This window comes from Leopardus geoffroyi, chromosome A3 (assembly GCF_018350155.1).
Source record: "Leopardus geoffroyi isolate Oge1 chromosome A3, O.geoffroyi_Oge1_pat1.0, whole genome shotgun sequence".
Classification (NCBI taxonomy): Eukaryota; Metazoa; Chordata; class Mammalia; order Carnivora; family Felidae; genus Leopardus; species Leopardus geoffroyi.
The window spans coordinates 38,657,609-38,685,178 of NC_059336.1; the positions used below are offsets into that span (position 1 = coordinate 38,657,609).

Sequence of the window (27,570 nt, forward strand, 5' to 3'; positions counted from 1 at the left end):
ATTTACTTTTTGTTTTATGTTGTGGTCGTTTTTGTTCACTCCCTTTCCTGTCCTCACCCCACCTCCCACATACACCATAACATTAACAATTCTGGGAGAAAGTGACTGTATTTATTGAGTTCATATTCCCTCTGATGTTAACCTAGAACTGTCTACAATAGGCAGCCAACAAAAGACCTGCTACTTTGAATGGAAGACTAGTCATCCGTAAAAGTGGGTCCTCCCAGCATGCCCCAACACCCTGTTTATTTCCAGATGTGACAAGAATTCAGGGTGAACAAACCTCAGGGTGTCACAATGTCCCAAATGAGCAGGTGCTCTGGGCCAGGTGGCTCAGGATCTATTTCTTTTCAAGGCTATGAAGGAAAAGTTAGAACACAGAAGTAAAGCACATTACAGATTACCATGCTGTGTCAGTATTTGGCCAGCAAATTTATTAAGCAATATTTTAATGCTTCATTTACTTTGAAAAGACAAAATCTCATATTTCAGAATAACTATCCAACCCCAGATTGAGAAATCTTTCCCAAGAGCTATGATGGACTTCAATTTTAAATAAAGGGATATAGTAAATGAGTTGCTTTCCATCTGTTTAGACCTATATATTTCCATGTGACTTTATTCTCCATCAAGATATCTCATTTTCTCCCTGCCAAATAAAATTACATTAAATTAAATTAAAATAAATAAATCAAGTTATATGAGAGAAAATAAAGTTGATATTGGTTGGAGCTGATGGGCATTGTTGAAAATTTCTTCTTTATGTTATAACTTTCTTCCAGAACAAGTCACAGGGGCAAAATAATAGTTACACAAGCTCAGGCTGTGCACCCAACTGAGAGAGTTATTTGCATCTAGGTAGACCATTGTGTGCACTGCAGGTTTGCGTCAGAGCCAATGTAAGCAGAAAGTTCCCATGGATTTCAGGGGAAATGTGTTGCTTGATTTGGCCACATGTGGAGCTCATAAATGGATATAGGGCCAGGAAAGGAAAAAGGGAGAATCTTCTGCTGATCTTCACAGGATGGCCTGGAAGTTTATCTCTTTTCATGGGGTTACATAATTTAGCCATCTTTGAAATCAACCAAAGTGGTTAATTTGTGAGCAGACTAAATCAGTTTTCTGGAAGTCACCTGTATTTGGCCCCTTTTACTCACCCTTCTTTCCCTATGGTCCCCAATTTTGTCTCAGACCTACTGTTCTCTCTTTATAATTAGTCCTTTATCACATTCACCTTCAATCATGGCTTAAATTGTACCTCATAGTAGTTGACTCTGTCTCAGCCAGGGCCTCTCTCTTTCCCTGCATCTCTAACTGCTCATCAAACAGTCCCACTTCTGAGAACCATAACCACCTCCAACTCAGCATTGTCTTCCCCTATAAGCAGCACCCCCTTCTAATTCCCTCTGTCTTCTTATCAACAATACCATAATGCTCCTTGCAGATACTTTTCATTTTCCTCTTCCTCGACCTTGTACCAACAAGTCACAAAAGTTTATCAACTCCTCCTCATGAGGATCTCAGTCTCTTTTTCTGGACTCTGACAAATCCAGGAAGAAAGGAAGCTAGTTGTGTGCCCCAATGATGTGGAAGGAACCAGGAGATGGTTCCTAACTGAGTCAGGAGGTCACTTGAAACGCAGGAGACAGATGCAGTACAAAGGTCAAACACAGAATAGAGCCAGGGAAAGGAGCCAAAGACTGGCACTACAGTAGTAATATCAGCTGTCCACCAGACCTACAGGACTGCTGTGAGGACATAGTGAGAAGGAGGTCAAGAAATCAGGAGCCAGGGACCTGGTCTGTTTTGTTCATCTTTGTATCCCCAGAACATAGCATATAGTCAGCTCACAGTTGGCACCCACTGAATACTCTATAATCCCAAATACAGGACATTGATTATAACCTCTCATTCAAGACCTCATATTAAGCAATGCTATCTCACTGTCATTATTTGAGACCACCAGGTAATGTTTGGGGAAGACATGTGAGACAAGAGCAACATCCATCCATGTTAGTTTTGGGTATCTAGAAAAGTAACCTGATATAATGGATAAATAAGGAGGCAAGGAATAATATCTCATGGAGTTTTGATGTAACAATTTAAGTGTTCAATGTCATTATAAAAAGATTTTTTAAATTGCTTTAAAAACAAGTTATGTGGAGATGAGAAATATTCATCTACAGATACATTTATTATTATTATTATTATTATTATTATTACTATTTGAGAGAGAGAGAGAGAGAGAGAGCACACACGAGTGGGGGAGAGGAGCAGACAGAGAGAGAGAGAGAATCTCAAGCAGGTTTCATGCTCAGCACAGAGCCTGACATGGGGCCCAGTTCCACAACCTGAGCCGAAATCAAGGGTCAAATGCTCAACCAACTGAGCTACCCAGGGGCCCCTACAGGTAGATTTTTTTGATTGTCATATATTTTGTGGCTTGGGATAAAACTTCCAGTGACTAAGTCACATAGAGATCCTATAACATTGCAGCTCAAGCAACATAGAGGAAGGGAAGGTGACATGTTCTAGAAAACTGTGTTGATGGAATCAAACAGTGCTGGTAGTAACAACAGAGATTATGAGAGTAGCAAAAAGAATGTTTCCAATTAACATGATGTCATATAATGCATCATTTAAATATATATGTGTAAATTAAATTAATGCATTAAATATTAGTAGGCATTAGACAATTTCCTGTAAGTCACTAAAAGTTATATATTCCAAGTAGTTAAAACAGTCCTCATTGAGAAATGCAGAATCTGTGCATTGCATTATATTTGTTGAATGAAAGAATGAATGAATGTATAAATATTTATTAAAGACTAAAATGTAATTAAACATTATCCTTAGGAATAATTTACTCACTAATCCATTGAGCCAATATTGATTATGCTACTATATACAAATCAACTAAGCAGGAATCAGAATGGTTTGGTACTAAAAGTGACTTTCCACTGGAATGTTGACACCTAATATAAAGAAATACTTCCTATAACTTTCTGTTATAAAAAATTTCAAACACACACACAGTTAAAAAATAACAAACATTCATATAACCTCTACCTAACTGAATAGTTATTAACATTTTCCCCAAATTGCTTCATATGTATTTAATTTGGAAAGAAATTACAGGTGTCATAACATTTCATTCCCCTAATACTTCAGCATACACTATAAAGTTTAAAACATTTCCCCACATAACTATAACACTACTGTCACTCCTAACAAAATTAACAATAACTCCTTAATAAGATACATACCCAGGCCACATTTGGACTTACACAGTTGTTCAAATTATGTATTTTTAACCAGGCTTTTACAACAACAAGAAAATAGGATCCAATGAAAGAACACACACAGCATTGGGTTGTGTCTCTTAAAGTCCCCTCCACCACAGACCCTTTTTTCCCCCTTTTTTCTTCTTTTCTCCAGCTTTTTGAGGTATGATTGATAAATAAAAACTGTATATACAATGTTATTTGATACATGTAAACACTGAAATTATTACCACAGTCAAGCTAATTAATATATCCATCACCTCACCTAGTTACCATTTTTTGTGTGTGGTGAAACACTTTAGATACGCTGATCAAATTTCAAATATACTATACAGTATTAACTGTGGTAACCATGCTGCACATTAGATCCCAGAACTTATCCACCTCGTAACTGAAGATTTGTGTACTTTGGCCGACATCTCACCCTTTCCCCTACTTCCTGCCCCTTGCAACCACCATTCTACTCTCTGCTTCTGTGAGTTCAGATCTTTTAGATTCCATATATAAATGAGATTGTGCGGTATTTGTCTTTCTATGTCTGGCTTATTTCATTTAGCATGATGTCATCCAGGTTTATCTATATTGTTGCAAATGGCAGGATTTCCTCCTTTCTGTGGCTAAATAGTATTCCACACTACTCTATATTCTTTATCCATTCATCTATCCACAGACACTTAGATTGTTTCTGTGTCTTGGTTCTCATGAATAATGATGGAATGAACTTGGAGGTGCAGATACCTCTTCAAGACACTGATTTCATTTCCTATGGATATATACCCAGAAGTGGGATTGCTGGATCATGTGATAGTTCTATTTTTAAAAAATTTTTGAGGAACCTCCATATGGGTTGCATGTTTTCATATTGGTTGTACCAATTTACATTCCCACCAACAGTGTACAAGTGTTGCCTTTTCTCCACATCCTCACAAACGATTGTTATCTTTTATCTTTTTGAGAGTACCCAGACCCTAATAGGTGTGAGGTGGTGTCTCACTGTAGTCTTCATTTGCGTCCCCCTGATTAGTGATGTTAAGCACCTTTTCATATACTTGTTGGCCATTTGTATATCTTCTTTGGGAAAATGTCTATTCAGGTCCTTTGCTCATTTCTTTTAAGTTTATTTATTTGGAAAGACAGAGAGCAGCATGAGTGGGGGAATGGCAGAGAGAGAGGGAGAAAGAGAATCCTAAGCAGTCTCCACGCTGTCAGCACACGGAGCCCCACACAGACCTCGATCTCATGAACCGCGAGATCATGACCTGAGCTGAAATCAAGAGTCGGATGCTTAACCGACTGAGCCACCTGGGCACCCCTCCTTTGCCCATTTTTAAACATGGTTTATAAGAATTTTTTAGTTGTATGAGTTCCTTATCTATTTTGGATATTAACCCCTTATCATATATATGGTTTGCACATTTTTTTCTCCCATTCCATCGGTTGCCTTTTCATTTTGTTGATAATTTCCTTTGCTGTGCACATTGTGGGTTATCTTATTGTTTCCTCATGAAGTCATTTACCACATTCCCTTATCCTGATCCTGATATTTCTTGTGAAATTAATATTAGATATAAACATTTGACTAAACTCAGGTTAAATGTATCATTAGAGTATTGAGTATTACATTATGGTAAGAGCACAGATGCTCTTGTTCCAACATTGGTGATGTAATTTGATCACCTGGTCAAGGTAGTAACCTCAGATTTGTGATTAGGGGGTAATCTACGGGGTGATACTTTGGCATCTTGCAAAAACCATATTCCTCATTAACTTTTCACCTAATGGATTTAGCATCTGTTGAGAATTTTTGCCTGAATCAATTATTTTATTAGGGGGTTGTAAAATAAAATGTAACTTTCTGATTACCCTCTTTAATGATCAATTTCCACTTTTCTCTAAGCACTTTTTATGATCTTAAACATGTCCTTTGAAATTTAAAAGTTTGAAAGTCCAAAGTTTTAAGTATTATATTTTATTGCAATAGAAGAGAACTAATCTTCTATTTTCTTTTGTGTTTTAGCAAAATGGGAAACCACATTTTTACGATAAGCCAATTGTTGAATCCTTTGAGGAAGCACCTCTTCATGTTATGGTTTTCACTTACTTGGGATATGGACTTGGAACCCTATTTGGCTATTTCAGAGACTTTCTGAGGAACTGTGGAATAGAAAAGTGCAACGCAGCCGTAGAACGAGAAGAACAAAAAGTATGTATGTGTACGTGCTTGGATCTTTGTCAATGCATATTCTTCTATTGATGTTCTAAGAAGTGGTGATACGTGTACAGATCCTAAAACGAGTGATGCTCTCAGAAACCATTTGGGTAAATTCTATTCATCTCCACCCCATAAACCCCATACCCTATGTGTTGGATTTGTTTTTTTTTTTTTTTAAGTATTTTATTGAGCAACTAACTACTATTCACCAGATACTGAACTAAGGGTTTTCTCAGACATTATTGTATTTAATTTTTATAACAATCCCATGAGATAGGTATTAAAAGACAATTTTTTTAAGTTTATTTATTTTTGAAGGAGAGAGAAACAGAGTGTGAGTGGGGGAGGGGCAGAGAGAGAGGGAGACACAGAATCTGAAGCAGGGTCCAGGTTCTGAGCTGTCAGCACAGAGCCCCACACAGGGCTTGAACTCACAGACTGGGAGATCATGACCTGAGCCGAAGTCAGATGCTTAACTGACTGAGCCACACAGGTGCTCCTAAAATACCATTTTAAAGAAATGAAAAAATCAAAATATAAGAGCAAAGGCATTTGGATAGGACTGTATGCTGGTCTTCTCATTGCAAGATGAGTATTATTTATGTTTTGTTCTAGAATAGAAAAGTGTGCCTGAGTGAAATATGAAACTGTAATTTCATTATAGTCGAAGTTTGTCAACTTTAATACCATTTAACATTTTGGATTGGATAATTCTTTGATGGGATAATTCTTTGTGCATCGTAGGATTTTTAAAAGCATCCCTGGCCTCTATTCATATCAGTGAATTAGCATTCTACCACACACTTTTTTTTAAATATGAAATTTATTGTCAAATTGGTTTCCATACAACACCCAGTGCTCCAACCACACACTTTGACAATCCAACATGCATGCAAACATTGCCAAATGCATCGTGAAGTGCAAAAACACCCCAATTTAGAACCCAAGCTAGATACTTTTGATAGTTAGCCCACAAAAGTCTACAGAGCTATCAGGACAATATGGAAAATATTCAGTTATCTGCAAAGAGCCTAAATCTCCCTAACATGTTTTCTAAATCGGTTCAAATGATTTATGATGCCCTGAATTCCTTTTTTCTAAAAATTGCTTTGAAATACTATGATGATTATGGGCATAGATCATTCCACATGATGGAGACTTGAACACAGCTAAGTAAAGAACATAGGGAAAGAAACCATGGTGTGAAAGAGGTAAGAGAAAGCATTGTACATTCAAGAAACTGAGGAATTCCAATGACTGGACTATTGTAAGTGACAGTGGGAGTATGTGGGGAGAAAGATTGTTTGAGAGGCAAGTAGAGACCACACTATAATGGGTTTCTATAAGCCAAAGATATTTATTATAAGAACAATGGGTAGGCATTGAAAGAATTCAGGCAGAGGAATGCAGACTTGCAGATTAGAAAGACCATGCTCACTGGCCTATGAAGAAGGGATTGCAGGAGGACAGCACAGACCAAAAAACCAGTTAAGAGGCTGATGCAGAAATCCAGCTTAAAAACAAACAAACAAACAAAAAACCAAACAAACAAAAAAGCTAGATGAGACTTTGGGGTAAGACCAGGGTAGTAGTTATAATAGGAGTGGTAGTAAGAGATAAGACCAAGAGATGTTAAACAAGATGGAGTCAGGGATGATTGGCTTGACCTGGGGAATTAGGGAAATGGACAAATCAAAGACCACACCTAGGTTTATGCCTTAGACAGCTGGGCAGAAAGAAGGCTGTGGAATTCATTGAAATGGGGAATAGAGAAGAAAGATCCAACTGGAGGGGAAAGGGGCCAATTTTTTTTTGAGAGGTTGAGAATTGGCAGATAGATATAAAAGTCTAGACCCTCAGAGAAAAGTCCCATATGGATATTGTGGATACTGTGGGATCTTTAGAATATCTTGAGCATATCAACATCAAAGCCATAGAAGTAGATGAAATCTCCCAAGGAAGGTCTATGGAGAAAAAAGAGGAAGGAAGAGAAGAGAATGAAGAACTTTAGAGAATTTAGTAGATGTAAGAGATAAAATTCCAATTCAAGACTAGAAGTAAAGTGACAATTTCAAAAGCCTTATAATATTTTAGGAAAGAGATATTTATGCTTAAACTGGGGAAGAGGTAGATGGGATGAAGAAAAGGGAATTATAGAGATATTTAGGAAGTAGAATCAACAAGTCTTGGCAGCTGCAGGTATAGAAAATAAGATAAAGGGAAGAACCTAGGGTAATCTCAAATTTCTACTTTGGTCAGAAACGAGAATAGTAGTGGCACACCCATCACAATGGAAAGGTTTTATGTTGGCAAAAAGATGTCCACAGATATGGTTTTGAGGATGTACAGGTTCTTAAGTGGCAAAGAATATAGAAACAGTAAAATCTAGTAGGAGCTGATGATGAAATGGGAGACTGAAATGAGAAAGCAGATTCCACTTGGCCATTCTCCCAAGGATCCCCACAGCCCCTCCCTGACACCAGCTGTCTGTTCTAGAAGCTCTTATCACCAATCTGCCTGCTCCCTAGGTGTAGGTAACTGGTGCACAATAAATTAGCACATTTCAGAATATTTACTAGGACAGAGAGTGAGTCAAATGTAAATTTCTCAGGTGTGGCATCCCTTGGCAGGCTTAGGCTTCAGCTCTGCCATCTATTTTCTGACCTGTGCCAATATTTTTGCTCTATCAACCAATCAGGGCTAGTCAGTTTGGTTTTTCTAAAGAATTTCTTACATTTCAAGCAGAACATATTTTTATATATATGCAAACTGGTTCTCGGGGAAGCAGACTCTGAGATGGAGAGTTGAGGGCAGAATGGTTTTTATGGAGTGATCTTGGAAGTAACACCTGTACACCTGCAAGGGAGCAAGATACAGGAGCAAGATAAGGCAGGTGAATTGTGATGCAGTCCCAGACAAGGCCTCAGTGGATCCCACAGGGAGCCCTGGAGATGAGAGGGTGCTTCCTCACTGAGGGAAGGGTGTGAGTCTCCAAGGAAGATAGATGGGAGCTAACCACCATAGAAGGATGTGATCCTGAGCCAGGCAGCTTCCTTCAGCAAGCTGCCAGCCTCCAACACTCCTGGCATTGGGGGAAGGGGTGCCTGGTCCTGAACTATGGGATACACTGAGCACAAGCAGCCTGTATTGCAGCACCAGTCACTATGGCTGCAAGAACTGCCCCAACCTCCTCCCAGGAGGGAGGCAGTGCATCACATAAATCAGTGCCTTGCATTTCTTTACAAAATAAATGACTTCCCACCTGTTTGACCTCTGTGAGGTAGAGAGCGTCAACCAATTGACTCATCTTGGTGGATATACCTTTCACATGGCACACTTTTTATTATGTGTTCCTTCCTTTTGAGCCCCTTTAGACATTTATAGCCTTCCAGAGTAACAATGGCTGCAGTAGCTATATTCTTTTTGATGGGACTTGGTCACTAGAAACCCTAACTTCAGGCTGACCTTTATCCTTTTAATATTTCCCCCAGCCCTGTACTTCTGACAGTACTCTTGCTTTGTGCTAATAAGCTACCTGAGGCACATCTTAAAGTCTCTTGCTGGAAACACGCTGTTTTCCAGTGACTCCTGGTTCTTCTAGCAGACATGAGCAATATATTCCATTCTGGCCACTGAGAGTGCAGAATAAGTTGTCCCATAAGAGCAACCAACCAAGAACAAAATGACCCTAAAGAAAAGTGCATCCGTGAGGTGGTGGTTGAGAATAGTAATTATGTTTTCCAGAAAGATCATAAGCAGCTGTCTGATTACTGATTACACTCTTTTACTCCATGTGAGTTCTTTTTTTAAAATGTTTATTTATTTTGAGAGAGAGAGCAGAGAGGGGCAGAGAGAGAGAGAGGGAGAGAGAGAGTCCCAAGCAGGCTCCACGCTGTGAGCACAGAGCCCGATGTGGGGCTCGATCACCATGAATTGTGAGATCATGACCTGAGCTAAAATCGAGAGTCAGACACTTAAGGGGACTGAGCTACCCAGGTGCCCCTCTATGTGCATTCTTTTTATTTGTTTTATCTTTAATAAAAGTTGTAAAAATTTAAGGTGTACAACATGATATTTTGATTAAAATATACATAACAAAATGATTGCCACAGTCAAGCTAATTGACATGTTCATCCCCTCATTTCTTTCTTTTTTTAATCAAATACAAGAATTCATTAATTCAATTTTCCTACCTTCTCTCTCACTGGGATGACTCCTCTCAGACCAAATCATCCTTTCAACTAAAGTGATGCCCCAAATTAGAACCTTTTTGTGTTCTTCTTCTTTTTGATTTCTAGCTCTAACACTCCAAAACATGAGGCTCTGATAATTCCCTTATCTAGATCACTTCATTACTGATTCACTTAGCACAAAATAAGTGAAAAGAATACAAAAATAAAAATCTTCCTCCAGAAGAGCACTAAAAAAGATCATAGGCCCAAGGCACCTGCACTTCTGACAGACTCCACTAACGATCAGAATACAGTGGCAAGGAAAAGGACCATACAGACAGGTACAAGGTTTAAATATTCTTGCATAAGTTCTCCTTTTAACTCTTAATTTTGGGGACACATTGATTTTTTAAACCAAAGACCACTTCAGCAGTGAATTACAATTTATTAAAGACCTCTGGATAAATCACTTTCTCAATGATGCAACAACTTAACTTTGCAAAATCTAGAAGAGGATGTCAGCAAATAAACCCAAATGAATGTCAAGCAACATCAGAGACTTGAAAAACCTCAAGCTCAGCCCCATTTCTCAATCCTTATGTTTCGATAACTGGTTCAGCAAGACCCACTCCATATGGCACTAGCCTGTTGTAAAACATTTCAGTGCAATTTCATGTTCACACTGGATCCAGAGAGTCCCCAGTGCCCCTACAAGGAAATCCCAGACATTTCTGGCCCATCCCCAGAGATTTTTACTCCCACATGAAACAGAGTGTTCAGCAAGTTGTAACTGTAAAGAATTTTAAGACAAATCTCCAAATGTTCGCATAAATTAAAAATTTCCCTTTTGCATCCTGAGAGGATAGCAGGATTCCCCCAGAGAGACTTCCTTCTGAATAATTTGAAGGATGGGTTCCATTAAGGTCACTGAGTATGAGTTTTGTCCAAAGCACACACACAGATGGCCCAAGCTCTGGTCTTCCTGTTTGGACCTGGGTGAGTCCAAACTCAGAGAGCTTTCATTGGGGTTTCCCTGGGAACATAACATATTAACCAGCAGCTTGTGAGACGGTAATATTAGACCAGTGGTTCTTGGCCTAGGATGCACATTGGAATTACCTGAGAAGTTTTAAAAGCCTCTAATACCTGGGCTTTGCCTGCAAATATTCTGATTTAATTGACCTGTTGTGCACCCTTAGTGGGGTTCATAAAAGCTTCCCACATGATTCCCAGGTATAGCCAAAGTTAGAAACCAGTGTTTTAGAACAATGCTTCTCAGACTTTCCTGTGCATACAAATGGTCACTCCCTCACTTCCTTGATTTAAATATTGCTAAGAAATCAATAGCTTTAAATGCAGCAGAAATTGCTGGCCAGTGAAACCCCCAATATCCCCAAATAGGCTTGGTTCCAAATACCTTCTGACTGCTTCTAAAAAGCAAATGCGCCCTGCAACGGATGAATATTTTCCACAATTTCTCCTAGCAGGGAAGCATGTACTATAGGTTGTAACAGCTCCAAAATGATAGTTCTAGAAATATTTTGTGAAATAAGACCATCAGTAAACTCAGATCACAGCCCCCATACAGTGAATACTCAGGTCAACATTTATCCAAACAAATACATATATATATACTTATGTGTACACACACACACACACACACACACACACACACACATTACACATACAACGTAATATCATTTAAATGTTAGTTAAATCATTTGTTTAGTTCTTTTACAATATAGGCCTCTCTGCTTCCCTTTGCAAGAAGGAATCTACAAATAGTAGGCAGGCAGAGTTAATTGATTTTGATAAGGTAGAGCTTTGCTATCTATACCAATTAATACTAAGCCAATGTGTCACATGGGTGAATTATGACAAGCCCTAATGAAGAGTCTCCTCTCAAACTTGTGTCTTTTTTTCCTTGCCTTTTTACTATGGAAATAATGAGCAAAAGCAATCTCTTTTTGCATTCTTCCTGTCTTTTTCATGCATGTAATTACACACAAAGGTTCATTTGCACTTACTCTGTCCTTTCGTAAATGGGATAAATGGGATCATATCATACACATTGTTGTGTGACTTACTTTTTCTCACCTAACTCTTATCTGGAGATCTTTACATGCCAGTACAAGGTTACCTCATTCCTTTTAATACTTGCATGATGGTATTGCATAATGTGGATATATGATTATATTCCTTTCTTATTATTTTATTATTTCAAACAATTCTTCGATGAATAGCATATGTATTTATTCAAGGATAATTCCTAGAGGTGGCTTTCTGGGTTAAAGGAATGTACACTTTAACTTCTGAGAGATTGGCAAATTGCCTTTCAACAAGCTTGCCTAGCTAGACTCCAGTCAGCAGTACCTAGGAGTGCTTGTCTCTTCACCAGAGCTTGACACGTTGATGTTATCAACATATTTTTTTCTTTTGCCACTCTCATAGGTTAACATTTTTTGTTCTTGTCTTGATTTGCATTTTCCCGATTAACAGTGAGACTAAGCTTCTTTTCACATGATTATTAGTGCTTTAGACTTATTCCTCTAGAATTGCCTATTCATATCCCTTGCTCTTAATTACATTAAATTGTTTTTTCTCACTGATCTCTCTTTCTATATATCCTTATATCAATAATTTGCCTATTAAATGATTTTAGATATTTTTCTAATTCTGTTTCTTGGCTTCTAATTTTTTCTATGTTATATGCAGCCATTTTATTAAGTCCTATGTATCAAACATTTCCTTTTCTTTGTTGTTAGTTTTGTTCTTTGGGAAGGGAGAGTTAATCATGTGTAGAAAGACATTTTTTTCATCTTAAAGTTAAAACAAATTTTCCTACAATGTCATTTAGTACTTTTATGATTTGTGGTTTTTATTCATTAACCCATAAATTCACTTGTAATTGATTTCTATGTATTGTGTGAGGTAGAACATTCTTTTTAAAGATTTTTAAATTGTCTCAATATAATTAATTGCATTTTTTTACCTACTGATTTGAATTATTGATCCATTTGTCTATTTTTTCATGTAAATTTGTAAGTTTTTAGGTAATTCTTGCAGATTTTTTCTCTGTGTATACTTTAGAATTAGCTTTTCAGGCATCGAATTTAAAAAAAATAACTGTTGCCATTTTAATTGGTAATATTAAATCTATAGGTATAGGTGAACTTTGGAAAATTTGACACCTGAATAGTAGTCTTCCCATTAATAAACATGATACGACTCTCTATTTATTTAGATATTTATTATGTTCTTTAATAAAATTTTATAATGTTCTTTATTCTAAGGTCTTAGATTTCCTCTTATGATCATTGTTTGGGTACAAGTTTTCGATGGTGGTATTATTTGAATACTATCTTTTTTCTCTATCCTATATTTTTTAAATGTTTATTTATTTATTTTGGGAGAGAGCATGAGCAGGGAAGGGATAAAGAGAGAGAGAGAGAGAGAGAGAGAGAGATTGAGAGAATCCCAAGCAGTTTCCACACTTAGTGTGGAGCCTGACCTAGGGCTTGATCCTGCAAGATTATGGCAAGATCGTGACATGAGCTGATATCAAGAGTCAGATGCTTAACTGACTGAAGCCACCCAGGAGCCCTTCTCAATCCCATATTCTAATTAGTTATTGATGGCATATGGGAAAGCTGTTGATATTTTCATATTTTAATTTCAACTGCTACCACCTTAATGAATATCTCTCCTTAGCTGCCACAGCTTCTCAGTTAGTTGTATTGGAATTTCTAGTAACTTTACATATGCGCCATGAAAAACTGTATACTGTCTTTCAAGTCTATTAGAACAAATGGGCTAATTATGTCATTTGAATCCTCTAGACTTACTTCTTTTTTTGTATGCTCAAGCTTATAATTTCTGAGAAATTAGCATTAATGTTTTCCACTGTGCGTATGGATTTGTCAGTTTTTCTTTTTCTTATGTATTTCAGTGTAACTGTCAGATATATAATCCTGGCTCTCACAGTTCTTGGTGTATTTGTTCCCTAGATTTGCTTTCCCTTGTACTCTGCTGTGTCCAATATTAGTATTTATACATCTGCCTTTTCTTCCATAGCCATCTCATTATTTCAGTCTTCATCATTTTCAGAAAATGTAGGTCTCTTATAAGCAGCATATAGTTTTATTTTAAAACACATATGAAAACTTCTGTGTTTAAAAAAATAATAATATAAGCTATGAGCAATTACTTTCTTGAACCATAGGAAATTGCTGTTTTTGTAGGTGAAAAACAGACATTGGCAACTCCTTGTGGTTAAACCTAATACTTTAATTACTCATGTGTTTAAATTTATTCCTGCCATCTCTATATTTAACATTTACATTTTCTGGGGTTTTTTATTTTAAAATTTTTTTTTTCAACATTTATTTATTTTTGGGACAGAGAGAGACAGAGCATGAACAGGGGAGGGGCAGAGAGAGAGGGAGACACAGAATCGGAAACAGGCTCCAGGCTCTGAGCCATCTGCCCAGAGCCTGACGCGGGGCTCGAACCCACAGACCGCGAGATCGTGACCTGGCTGAAGTCGGACGCTTAACCGACTGCGCCACCCAGGCGCCCCTGGGGTTTTTTATTTTAAATACTTTTCCTTTCATACCTTTGATACATTTGACTGAATTTTCTTTGTTGTACATTTTTTTCTTCTCATCACTGTTAGGGAATTGTATATAGTATTTCTCCCTACCAGTTTTTAATGGTTCTCTTTGAATTTTTAACACATATATTTAGAATTTAGATAGTTATTCACTAACTAGAGTCTTCTGCTGACCAGGTGAAGAATTTAATAATGTTTCTTTCTCCCACATACCCATTTTCCAAGTTATCATTTATTTGTTAATTTTTAGGTTCTGTTTCTCTATACTGCATATACAAAACTACTTGGGCTAAACTATATTCCATCACTTTCTTACTACTTTTCCTGGCATTATTTGGCTTCCTTCTTAGTTATTTCATTGTTTGTTTTGTTGAGGTACATGCTTAATTATTACAGAAAATGTTTTGGGGAATTAAACTCATGACTCCTTACATATTTTCTGACTTTCCATTGATTCGTCTATAAAAGTTGGATAGAAATATGTATAACACTTGGAGAATTATAAAGTATCCTACTAGCTTAAAGGTGGAAAAAGAAAGATTGCCATATTGCAGTAGAAACAAAAGACATTTTTGTGCCTGCATTTTTGGATTTTGCTCAACCCTCCTACACTCCACACCCCCAAAACAATTGTGTTCTTATGGCCCAAATTTCACTCTCACATCTAGCCATTTGTGTCAGGAGGAAAAATAAAGGTAGTGAGTAGGCCAAGTGACAAGTTGAATCTACAGATGGATAAAGATATCTTGCAATGCTCCTGTTTTTGCAATATCTAGTCCAGTTTCATTTTCTGGTAGAGCGAAAATGCTGTGGGAGGCTTACCTGAGATTAGAGGACATTGACCTTAGGAAGGTGTTGACTGCTCCTGAAGAAACCTCACTGCTACTCAAAGGAATGGGGTGGGGTGAAAATACACCCACACAGAGGCAGGAAGCCTCACAGGTGCAGAGAAAGAACAGGACAAAGCTGCAAAAGAAGGCAATTCTTCCCTGAACCAGACCTTGAATTCTAAGTAGTTCCCTCTCAGGGACACATAGACTGCCGAGCTTGTGTTTCAGATCTGGGTTAGCACTCACACTACTCACAACGAAATGGCTCTACATGGTTAAAAAACTGGCCCATCCCTTTGGCAGAAAAGTTTCAAGTACTTAATTTATAAAAAATCCTACTGAATGTGAAGATGATTCCTACTAGATAAAAAGTCTTCTCTGATCCCACAGAATAAGTTAGAATCCCTGTATGTTGCCCTCAGAGCATTTATCTCAATAGAAAGCTGACTGCCTATTTCCTCATAGGTGGAAAATCTGGATCTCCGAGCCAGGAGTCAGAAAGTTTGGACAACACGGAGTGTTTTCCCACCTTCCCTCAAGGGGCTATGATGGCATACATCTATGAGGCATCAATGATGAAAAGCCCTAGGTTGTTTCCTCAAGTTAATGCCAAGTTGCTTATGATGAGTGGACATTCCTCCATGGTCTGGCAATCTGTTGGCTCTAGCTTTCCATTTTGTGTGTTATGGTTTTTGTTACCACTGATGTTTTGGAGGGAAGCTTGGCCAAGTGGGGCAGATGCCAGCCTGAAGTCACTCTGAAGTGACTCCTGAGAAAGTGACTGAATCCAGAGGCTGGCCAGAATTCAAGTCACTCACCTTGCTGGGTCTGTTTTCCTCCCATGTCTAATGGGTATTTGAACTCTATGATTTCCGTGTCCCCTCTGCCCTGGTATCATGTGGTTCTACATGTGGTTCTATCATCATGTGGTTCTACATTGAAATTAATTGTGTTTTAATATTGTAAACATAGGGGTATGTGGGTGGCTCAGTTGGTTGAGAGTCTGACTCTAGATTTCAGCTCAGGTCATGACCCCAGGGTCATGGAATTGAGCCCTATATCAGACTCTGCTCTAAGCATGGAGCCTGCTTGGATTTTCCTTTCTCTCCTTCTGCCCCTCTCCCCCACTTGCACGCTTTCTCTCTCAAAAAAAAAAAAAAAAAAAAATATATATATATATATATATATTAAAAAAATATTGTAGACATAATATTTGGGTTTTTTCCTACCTAAAACCAAGTGTTTTCCTGAACCAGCTGTTTATTTTATTTTGACTAAGATTTCTCAAAAAAAAATCTAAAACTATAATTCCATCCAGAGTCCAAAAATAGTACTTACAGACCTACATCTCTCTTTTCTCATGGTAGTATGAATTTATATGATGTCATTTCAAATAAGAAATAAAAGCTAGAAAGAGGAGGACACAAATAACATTTGTGGGATATGGAGTAATCCATTTAGGGATATGAAGTAATCCATAAATCAGTAAACAGTTTGGAAAAAAAAAAAGAGGAAATCATTTGGAAAAGATTTTCCTGAAATTGCATAATCTCCTTTTCTCTCAAAAATATGTTCATTTCCCTGTTAGACCATAAAAGGGTATAATTATTATAACCTCTATCAGGATACTTAGCTACTTGAGGACAAATGCATTTGGTATGAGATTTTCAACTTACAAATGTAACCAGTAGAGTTGCCTTTTCATCCTCCAAATTTACATGCAACAGATAGTCCCCCAGTATGTGGTTATAAACATTCTTTCTTATAGATAATCACAATTTCCCCCCAGCAATGATGCCATTGCCACTGAAAACCTAATGATGTCACAAAAAAGACTGTGGCTTGGATGCAACCACCAGCCATCAAAACCTGCAGATTCTATATATTTTCCTCTGGAATGGACCAGATCAGGAGATGAGTAGACCAAACCAGTAGCACAAGAAGGTCTTCCACAAAGCCTTACCCCTGGTCCCCCTTGTTCCCTCAGGATATCAGCTCTATTCCATTAAGGGAAGGAGAGTGAAGAACTCAAAGAGAATGGGAGAATAAGAAAACTCCTCCCAGTTATTCAGCGCTTCCCCATTGCCTCCAGGATAATGTGTGAGTTCTTCATCTAGACACTTGAGTTCCCACTTTCTGTGCCCAACGGGATATTGCAGCCTTAACATAGCACAGGGAAGAGTAAGCAGACAGGATCGGGAAGGTAACGGGGAGCAGACCCCTCAGGACCTTGGCTTTGACTCTGAATGAGGTGAGAGCCATTATAGGTTCTGATCAGAGTGACAAGTTCTGTCTCATGTTTTATTTTTCCTCATTTTTCTCAAATACACACTACATTTCCAGCACAGATCCATTCATCCTGAGTGCCCTTTCCTAGCATCCCTGCCCAAGCAATCTCACTCCACCTTCAGTGCCCAGCTCCAAGACCTCTCCTACATAAAGCTACCTTCATTCCTCCAGCAAGATGTGACTCTCTCTTGATCTAATCTTACAAATGCCCGAAGAACTTGGCTTAGACCAAAGTTTGTATTTTCTGCTTTGTACTATTAGGAGTTAGATGACCAAAAGTTAGATATGTCTTGCTTTAAGCCTCAGCCAGATTGCAAACCCCTCATGCATGGATAACCTTTTATACAATAAAACAGTGCTATTACTTCGACTGTGGGAGAAGCCAGGTGCCCCCACACGCTCATCAACTAGGTTTCTAGGCCCTTGGCTATATGACAGCCAGCCAACTGCCAAGAGTTTTGCCGATAGGTCCAAGATCAAGTTCACCCACATTTCTGAAAATATGAGTGGGATATTCATGTTCAAAAAAGTTAAGACTGAATTATCCTCTGACTGCTGTTTTCCAGCTAAACTCCTTTGACATAAACATCTATTGTTACTTTTCAGATGGAATCCTGCAGGGTTCATTGTCTCCACCACTCATTTTGGGACTTGTATTGCACTGTCACCTTTGTTACCTTTATGTGTCACATTTTTTTTTTTTACTTCTTCCCACTCAAATGTAAGCTCTTCGGGAATAGAGGCCTCACAGAGTTATTTGTGGACCCACCTGTCTGTCCCCTTACTGATAGGCCGTTGCTCAAAAACTGCAGATGGAGGATTTGCATGGCTCTTCCAGCCTTCCAATGCAAATAAAGTACAAAAAGCAGGAGACCAAAGGTAAACTTCTGCCTCTGTTACAACAGGATTTTGTGCCGCTTTATCAAAACTTTGAGAACTTTTACACACGGAACCTGTACATGAGAATCAGAGACAACTGGAACCGGCCCATCTGCAGCGCCCCGTCGGCTCTGTTCGACGTGATGGAAAGGGTATCAGACGACTACAACTGGACATTTCGGTGAGACAGCCTTCTGGAGGGGCTTAGTTGAAGGAATTACTTTCCAGGAAATCCTGGTGGGGGGCCCCAGATTACAGATCTGATAAAAGCCAAATCATGGAAGCCACTGGTCTTCCATCATGGAGCCCTTTGCAAGCCCTCATAATGCCATTGGGGCAGTCATGGTAATTCAGTTGCCAAGGTTGCTGTTTTATATTACAATTAAAGTAGGGGCGCCTGGGTGGCGCAGTCGGTTGAGCGTCCGACTTCAGCCAGGTCACGATCTCGCGGTCCGTGAGTTCGAGCCCCACGTCGGGCTCTGGGCTGATGGCTCAGAGCCTGGAGCCTGTTTCCGATTCTGTGTCTCCCTCTCTCTCTGCCCCTACCCCGTTCATGCTCTGTCTCTCTCTGTCCCAAAAATAAATAAACATTGAAAAAAAATTTAAAAAAAATAAATAAAAAAAAATTAAAAAAAAAATTAAAGTAAAGCCTGTGTCAGAAGGTGCAGGACACACAGAACCAGCCAGGAAGAGCCTCTTCAGCTTTATTGACAGATTATACCCCACCCCTACTTCTTGCTGAAGGAGACAGTGATGACCACGGCTCTTTCTCACTTAGAAAGTTCTTGCCGGAATGTAAACAAGAGCACAGGTGTCACAGAAGCAAGTGCCCAAGGAAAATCAGGGCCGAGTAATATTCCATGACTTGGGATACCTTTTTCCAATGCTTTGCCCAGCTTCAACATGGGGTTACTGTCCTCGAAGGGTGGACCCCTTTGTGTCGACAGCAGTGCCTGTCAGAAAGGAAAAAGAAAATATATGATTTGGCCCAGACCCAAGATCTCCTTGTAAAAGTCTTTCATGGAACACTAGATGATGTGAAATGAGAATGCCCTTTGTGCTCTTCTCTCTGCAGATTTACTGGAAGAATCATTAAAGATGTGATCAACATGGGCTCATATAACTTCCTTGGCCTGGCTGCCAGTTATGATGAATCTATGAAGACGGTAAAGGATGTTTTAGAGCAATATGGCTTAGGTGTGGCCAGCACCAGACATGAAATGGGTATGTATGTTCACTGTTTTGAAAGTTTGTCCAGTTGGGTCTCAGATTCCTTGTGGTAACTTCTTGAACTTGAATCATACCTAGATTGTGTACCTCAAAAAGCTGTTATAAAATGCAAAAAGAAAAAAGTATCTGAAGGCCTTTTTGGAAATTTCAAGCATTATGCTCTTGCCAGGCAATTTATTAATTATAGGTTTTAATTCTCCAGAATAAATAAAAATGGATCTTTCCTGACCACATTATCTAAAATAACACTAGTGTGCCCCTTCCATCTGGTCCTTTTCTGGGTCTTTTCTCCCACTTTTATTTTATTTAAACAGCTTTAGTGAAGTATAATTGATACTTTTTAAAACTATACTTATTTTCGGGCGCCTGGGTGGCTCAGTCGGTTAAGTGTCCGACTTCAGCTCAGGTCACGATCTCGCGGTCCGTGAGTTCGAGCCCCGTGTCAGGCTCTGGGCTGATGGCTCAGAGCCTGGAGCCTGCTTCCAATTCTGTGTCTCCCTCTCTCTCTGCCCCTCCCCCACTCATGCTCTGTCTCTCTCTGTCCCCAAAATAAATAAACATTAAAAAAAAATTAAAAAAAAAACAAAAAACTATACTTACTTAATGTATACAATTTGATGGGTTTGGATACACAGATACCCTGAAACCATCACCACAACCAAGGCAATAAACATATCCATCACCTCAGAAAGTTTTTTGTGTCCCCACTTCTTATGGTAAGAACATTTAACATGAGATCCACACTTTCAATAAATTTTTACAGAGCACTATGCAGTATTGTTAATTATAGGCAATATGTTGTACAGCAGATCTCTAGAACTTATTCTTCTTTCATGACTAAAGTTGTATATCCATTGAACAACTTTTCATTTAGATTTTGCTCTTCCTTCCACTTTTCTTAATGATGTCCATCACTGATCTTGCTTTTGTATTTGGATATTGCCCATCGCTGCTGCTAAAACATAAGCTTTATAAAGGGAGGGATTGAATTGGCCAAGTTGTCTGCCTATTTGTTTCTCTCTTAGCTAAAACATTTTTTCTCTTATTCAAAGGAGTGAAATCTGTAAGAAGGAAACTTCTGGCCCTTTCCACCTCAGGGGGAAAAAGCGATGCAGGCTTGCCCCTCTAGAGTGTCTTGCCATATTTCTGACACATTGTCTTCTTCTATATCATCTCATTTATTCTTCACAAAAGTCCTCTGCTCTAGGAGGTGGCACGGGTGATGTTATTTCATCTTCTAGAGGAGGAAACAGGATCATAGTGACTGAATAATGTGCCCCTAGTGGCTTATTTACTATACTACCTCCCAGTCCAGCTCAGCTTCTATAGCAGCAGTTTCCCATCCAGAATAATGTATGCAGGGTTCCCCAGGTCAGTTTCAGGCCAGCCTAAGAATCCAAGGTAAATCTACTAAGAAGGGATTTACCATTAATGGAAAATGAGCCATGTGCCCCTCTTAGATAACCAGTTGACGGAAGGGCATTAAAAACATGTAATTATTCAGACCCATGCAACAAAGAACAATTCAAGTTGAACAAAGTAACCTTTTAATCCATCCATTCAATAAACATTTAGCTAAAGATCCAGAGTTTATAAGTGTTTGCCCAGATTTTTTAAGAAAGGCATCTTATTTATCTTCATTTGAGGCAAGAGGCATAAGCAGAGTATAGAGGAAGTTTCTACGTCAATCACTTAGCAGAACTGGGTCGCCCATTTGGCGGGGATAGGCAGAGACTGGAAGAATGCCCCCAATCCTAAGAGGCATGGAGTCAGTAAGCTTTGGGGATGTTTCCTCTGGTGCTAGTGACACCCAGCACAGGGACTGTTAAAGAACCAGACAGAAAACACATTTGAGACAGAACACTTTCCAATAACAGCCAGCAGAAGCTAACAGGAGGCAGCCTGACCAGGGCAATGGTTTGTGTCCTGTAGGGGGCCAGATACGGAATAGGAGTCCCTGCTTCTGCAGAGTCGCCGAGCCCAGAGAAGCCAGTCAGATGAAGATCCCAGTTTGGACTGCCTGCAGCCTAAGTTTTTTCTCTCTTTACTCAGCCTTCTGAATCACTGGGCTTTTACTTGCTTCACTTAGTCTCCAGCTTGAGCTCTGGGAAGAAGATTTTAACAATTTTCAAGGAAACAGTGAGAGAGCAAAATAGAAGCCACCCACACTAATTTTAGGCAAAAGGAAGAACTGATAACGAGGGTGGATATGAGCAGTCAAAAAATAAATAAATAAACAGGGTACCTTTGAAAGTATTCTGCAACATAAACAGTAACCTTAGCATAACACGCAAGAATGTAGTAGTGTAATGTTGAATACTATTTATTTCAAGAAATGCAAATAACTTTTGGACAACATAGGCTATCTAGTCTTAAGAGAATGGTTAACAGTGCCAGTGGATTATCAATGAAAATTTGGGACCAAAGAGGCTTACCAATTTAGCAACCAAAAATACTTCTTAAGGAACCCAAAGTAAAAGTTTAGGAACATTTAATCACTTAAGAGTACTTCCCCAGAGTACTTAAAAATAGTTTCCAATGTTCAAGGGGGAAAGCACACAGAATCATATTACAAAATAGAAAACTAAACAAAAACGAAATCAAGAGGAAGTATTTGAAGCATTGTGAAAGCATAGAAGACCACACATGGTATTTTGGCCAAAAATATGTTAAGAAGACCATATTTGCCCAATGAAAGCAAACGACTGAGATTTGGCCAAAAACCCAAACTCAACTATGTGCTGTAATAAAAACAAACACACGTAAGTTAAAGTTCTTCCAGGGGCGCCTGGGTGGCTCAGTTGGTTAAGCATCTGACTTCGGCTCAGGTCATGATCTCGCGGCTTGTGAGTTCAGGCCCCGTGTCGGGCTCTGTGCTGATAGCTCAGAGCCTGGAGCCTGCTTCGGATTCTGTGTTTCCTCCTCTCTCTGCCCCTCCCATGCTCATGCTCTGTCTCTCTGTTCTCAATAATAAATAAATGTTAAAAAAATAAAAAAAATAAAAAAGTTCTTCCAAAGGATGAAAAGTAGATAGATCTCAGCCAGACACTTGCCTCTCACCTGCCTGCTGCACCCACTACCAATGCACTCAGTGCCCAAGAGGGAGGTCCAGTCAGTAAAAAGGGCAACAAAGAGAGAGCCCAGGAGTAAGGTTGTTTGCCCGATCTGCACCTGCAAATATTAGAACTGAGCCCGAAATACACCGAGCTGCAAGTAACGATAAGTAATGAAACATTTCCAGACTCATATGTACACAATTGCAAATGCTGTTTTTAAGAGGTGAAATGACGTGCTGCTGTTTAGTGTCATGTACAATGAAACAATGGTGGCATGCAGAATTAAGGGAGACTTTGACTATCTTGTGGTCAATTTAACCTTCCATCTAGGCTGATGAGGGGAAGGGTGCATTTTTTAAATATCCTAAATAGGAAGCAGAGTGACATGGCAAGTTGGAGTCACAATCAAGCATTTAAAATGCCAGACACATTTTTAATTCTCCTCTTCTATATTCATGGGTGGGGTTTTTTTGTTTGTTTGTTTGTTTTTTGTTTTCTGTTTTGGTTGGAATTCTCCTTGATCGGGGCAGTCTACTTCAAACTGTGTGCCAGATACCATATCTTTGGTAATTACAGCCTAGTTATTCCCAAGAATTTTGTTAACATGTCATGAAAGATTAGAAATTTTTGATTTTGGTGTGTTATTGCAAACTCTAAACTGAACCGCTTCTCAAAAGTTGAAGATACTGCTGCTCAATATCCTTTTTTTAAGGTGGTTTGCCTCCAGATTTTTAGCTGGAAAGTCACCTGAATAACTGTTTACATTTAAATTTTCAGTACTGGGATTGAGAATTGTGTACAAATTGTTCATGATGTCTGAGGATTAACATCAACCAATGATCAATAATATCTCCCTTATGCAAGGTATCCCCGCATTTGATCTTTGAATTTCTTTATCTGAAAGAACTATTTAATTTTTCTGTATGTGGAAGATGTTTGTCTGCCTGTATTGGTTCGACAGTGAAAATGTAATGCAGCAGCCCCTGGGGGAAAGTAATTGTATAATTGCTCATTCTTCTTTCATATGAATTAAGCTGAAGAGTAAAGAAGAAGCTAAACTTTAAAAAATAGACAACGTAACGTGTGGCGCAAATGGAAACAAAAAGGAAAGCAGAAGATTAGCTTAAAGTTATTAGCCATTAAACACAATAAGAGACTCACCTTATAAAAATGATGTGGAGAGCCCATAATGAAGACAGATACAACTCCTAAGTCCTCTATGAATCAAGTAACACTATTTTTCTGTACACCTGGAAATTAAAATAATGAACTATGGGAGGCTTTGAAAGTCATGTGGGTCAATTTAACATTCCACAGGCTTATTAGAAACAAAAGAAAGAAAAATAAAATAGTGATAGGAGACCACAAAGTACCTCCCAGTCCTTGAAAAGTAAAGGAGGAAGGAAGGGAGGGAGGGAGAGAGAGAAGGAGGGAGGGAGGGAGGGAGAGAGGGAGGGAGGGAGGGAGAGAGAAGAAAGGAAGGCAGGGGGAAAGGAAGGAAGATATAAAACATAAAGGACACTAACAATTTAACTATTGAGCTTCATTTAATATTTATATATTGAATTATGAGCTCTAAAACATATTACCAGCATAATTCATCTTTCTAGTTACTGAATTTTCACAAAAATTTACTATGTTTTATGCAACAAAGAAAACCTCTTTAAATTCCAAAACATAGAATCTACAGAAGTCACATTCTTGGATCACAGTGAAATAAAGCTAAAAATAAATAACAAAATTAGAAACAATTCCTTGTTTTAAAACCTCTGGAAGATTTTAAAGCCCTTTCCTAAAAGGTTCTTGAATCAAAAGGGAAATGAACTTACATTTACATTGCTTTAAACATGCAACTAACAACTATGAGAACACCATAGGGTCCAGCTTTTTCTTTAAGAAGAAAGATTGAAGCTAGTAAAATAAGCTACTCATGCAGTAAGGAATAAAAGGAAAACAGAAGTATTGAATTATTAAAAATAAAAACAGAAACTTACGAATTAGAGAAGGACAGTTTCTATTGGACTAAGGCATTGTATTTTAATAAGTGATTTTGATGAGCAGCAACCAGAGTTGATGACCACTGAACAAAATCTGACAAACAAGCATTTAATAAAAGGAAAATTGAAGGCAGTATTACTTAGTAAAAAAAAAAAAATGTACGCAACTGACATTGCAAATCCAACAGTGTATTCAAATAACAAGATGCTAGGATCAAGATGCTAGGATCAAGTCCCCTTCAGGGACTATGAGGATCATTAGCCCAATAATAAAGCAATTCATGATACTGAAAGATCCAAAGGGGCCCCTGGGTGGCTCAGTTGGTTAAGCGTCCCTCTTGATTTCAGCTCAAGTCATGATCTTATGGTTTGTGAGTTTGAGCCCTGTGTTGGACTCTGCACTGACAATGTGGAACCCACTTGGGATTCTCTCTCTCCCTCTCTTTTCCTATCTCCTGCTCTCTCTCTCTCTCAAGATAAATAAAATAAACACTCTTTTTAAAAAAAGGAAGATCCAAGAAGAAAACACGATTATCTTGATAGATATCACTAAGCATTTATAATATTCCTTACACAAATTTTAATAGAATAAAAATAGGAGATTCTAGAATGCAATAAAAAAATAACTACTTCAAATAAAGAAACTGTACTACATTTCATGATGAGACACTAGAAGCTTTCACTTTAAAGTCAGAAAAAAGATGAAGATGTGTTTTACCATCTTTAATATTTGGAAGTACTAGACAACATAATATTCATTCACTTTTCATTCTTTAAGTCAATAAATATTTATTGAATGACCATCACGTGAGAGAATAAGAAGTATAGGTATAATAAGAGGTAAATTAACCATTATTGCTAGATGATCTGGTTGTTCACCTCTCTGGTTTTCAAGCTGTGATCTGTGAGGAGCAAAGGGGACCTCTGGAGGGGCTCTGTCTTGGGGCCACCACAGAGATAAGAGGGAGCTGAGAAGGAGGGACAGAGTTTTGGTCTACTTTCTTCCATTTTACATATTTAAATAGCAAAAAAATTATTAGAAATAATAAGTATCTGGGACGGCTGTGTGACACAGTTGGTTAAGCATCCAACTTTGCCTCAAGTCATGATCATGCACTTCGTGAGTTCAAGCCCCATGTCGGGCTCTGTGCTGACAGCTCAGAGCCTTTAGCCTACTTCAGATTCTGTGTCTCCCTCTCTCTCTGTCCCTACCCTGCTCATGCTGTCTCTCTCTGAAAAATAAATAAGCAATAAAAAAATTTTAATAATAAAATAAAATTAATGAAGTCAATAATCAATAATCAGTAAGAAGATATATTAGAGAAATTATACTATTCATAAGTATGAACAAAACTAGCAAACACCTAGGGAATAAACTTATGGTCAAAATGTCTAGGAACTATTTGAAGAGGGGCGCCTGGGTGGCGCAGTCGGTTAAGCATCCGACTTCAGCCAGGTCACGATCTCGCTGTCTGTGAGTTCGAGCCCCGCATCAGGCTCTGGGCTGATGGCTCAGAGCCTGGAGCCTGTTTCCGATTCTGTGTCTCCCTCTCTCTCTGCCCCTCCCCTGTTCATGCTCTGTCTCTCTCTGTCCCAAAAATAAATAAACGTTGAAAAAAAAAATTAAAAAAAAAAAAAAAGAAACTATTTGAAGAAAACTGTAAAAATTTTGTAAAAAACTTAAAAGAAGACTTGAAAAAATTAGAGATAACATATCCTAGAAGGTAATGACTCAGTGTTATACTTGTTTTTAAATGTTTGTTTGTTTGTTTATTTAGAAAGAGAGAGAGCATGTCCATGTGAGCACATGAGCAGGGGAGGGGCAGAGAGAGAGGAAGAGAATCCCAAGCAGGCTCCACGCGGTCAGTGCAGAGACCCACCCGGGCCTTGATCTCACAAAATGTGAGATCATGGCCTGAGCTGAAACCAAGAGTCAGACACTCAACAGACTGAGCCACCCAGGAACCCCTCAGTGTTATACTTCTATATCAGTTCTTCACCAAATGAGTATGTAAACTGAACACATTCCTAATGACATTAATGGACAGGGTGAGGAGGTCGGGGAGTGTAAGTGGAAGTCTAGAGACAGGCACACTTGGCACACTTATTTGTAGACAATAAAAACAACTTTGGGACACCTGGGTGGCTCAGTCCTTTGAGCATCCAACTCTTGATTTTGGCTCAGGTCATGATCCTAGGGTCATGGGATCAAGCCCTGTATAGATCAGGCTCCATGCTGAGCATGGAGCCTGCGTAAGATTCTCTCTTTTTTGGGGCACCTGGGTGGCTCAGTCGGTTGAGTGTCTGACTTCGGCCCAGGTCATGATCCTGCACTTTGTGGGTTTGAGTCCCACGTCGGGCTCTGTGCTGACAGGCTCAGAGTCTAGAGCCTGCTTTGGATTCTGTGTCTCCCTCTCTCTCTCTGCCCCTCCCCCAGTCTGTCTCTCTATCTCCAAAATAAATAAACGTTAAAAAAAAATGCTCTCTTTTTCTCTCCCTTTGCCCCTCTCCCCTGCTCCCATACTCTATCTCAAAAAAAAAAAAAAAATTTAAAAGAACGATTTTTCATATCAGTTGGAAAAGGACGAATTGTGTCATAATTAGTGTCCTGATAAATGACTTATCATATAAGGAAATAAGTTAGATTCCTACTTCATGTATTATATCTAAGTAAATTACACTTGTGTAAATTGCAAATGCATTTGAGGTTGAAATATAAAAAATAAGAACGACCACCACCACCAGAAATAACTACATAAATAAAATCAAAACTGAATGAGTAAGTGAGGTGATGAATAAATGAACAAATAAACACAGGAAAAGGACTCCAACAATTCAAATACAAAATGTACTTTTCTGCTTTCCTTGGTAAGGGCCCTGCTAGGACTATCAGGCTGTAGCTCCTCTGATATGTGCAATGCCTCTGTCTTAGTCCAATCAAGCTACTATAACAAAATATCACAGACTATGTGACTCATAAACAATAAAGTTCATTGCTCACCATTCTAG

At 38.6% G+C, this 27,570-nt stretch overlaps 1 protein-coding gene across 1 annotated transcript in view; it reads left to right on the plus strand.

Annotated features, from left to right (window-relative positions):
- Nucleotides 1–27,570, plus strand: part of SPTLC3 (serine palmitoyltransferase long chain base subunit 3) — a 134,796-nt gene that overhangs the window by 24,670 nt on the left and 82,556 nt on the right. The window contains exons 2-4 of the mRNA XM_045445325.1: nt 5,302–5,487; nt 18,305–18,459; nt 19,354–19,502. Coding sequence (XP_045301281.1) covers nt 5,302–5,487; nt 18,305–18,459; nt 19,354–19,502 — 490 coding nt within the window. The remainder of the gene's footprint in view (nt 1–5,301; nt 5,488–18,304; nt 18,460–19,353; nt 19,503–27,570) is intronic.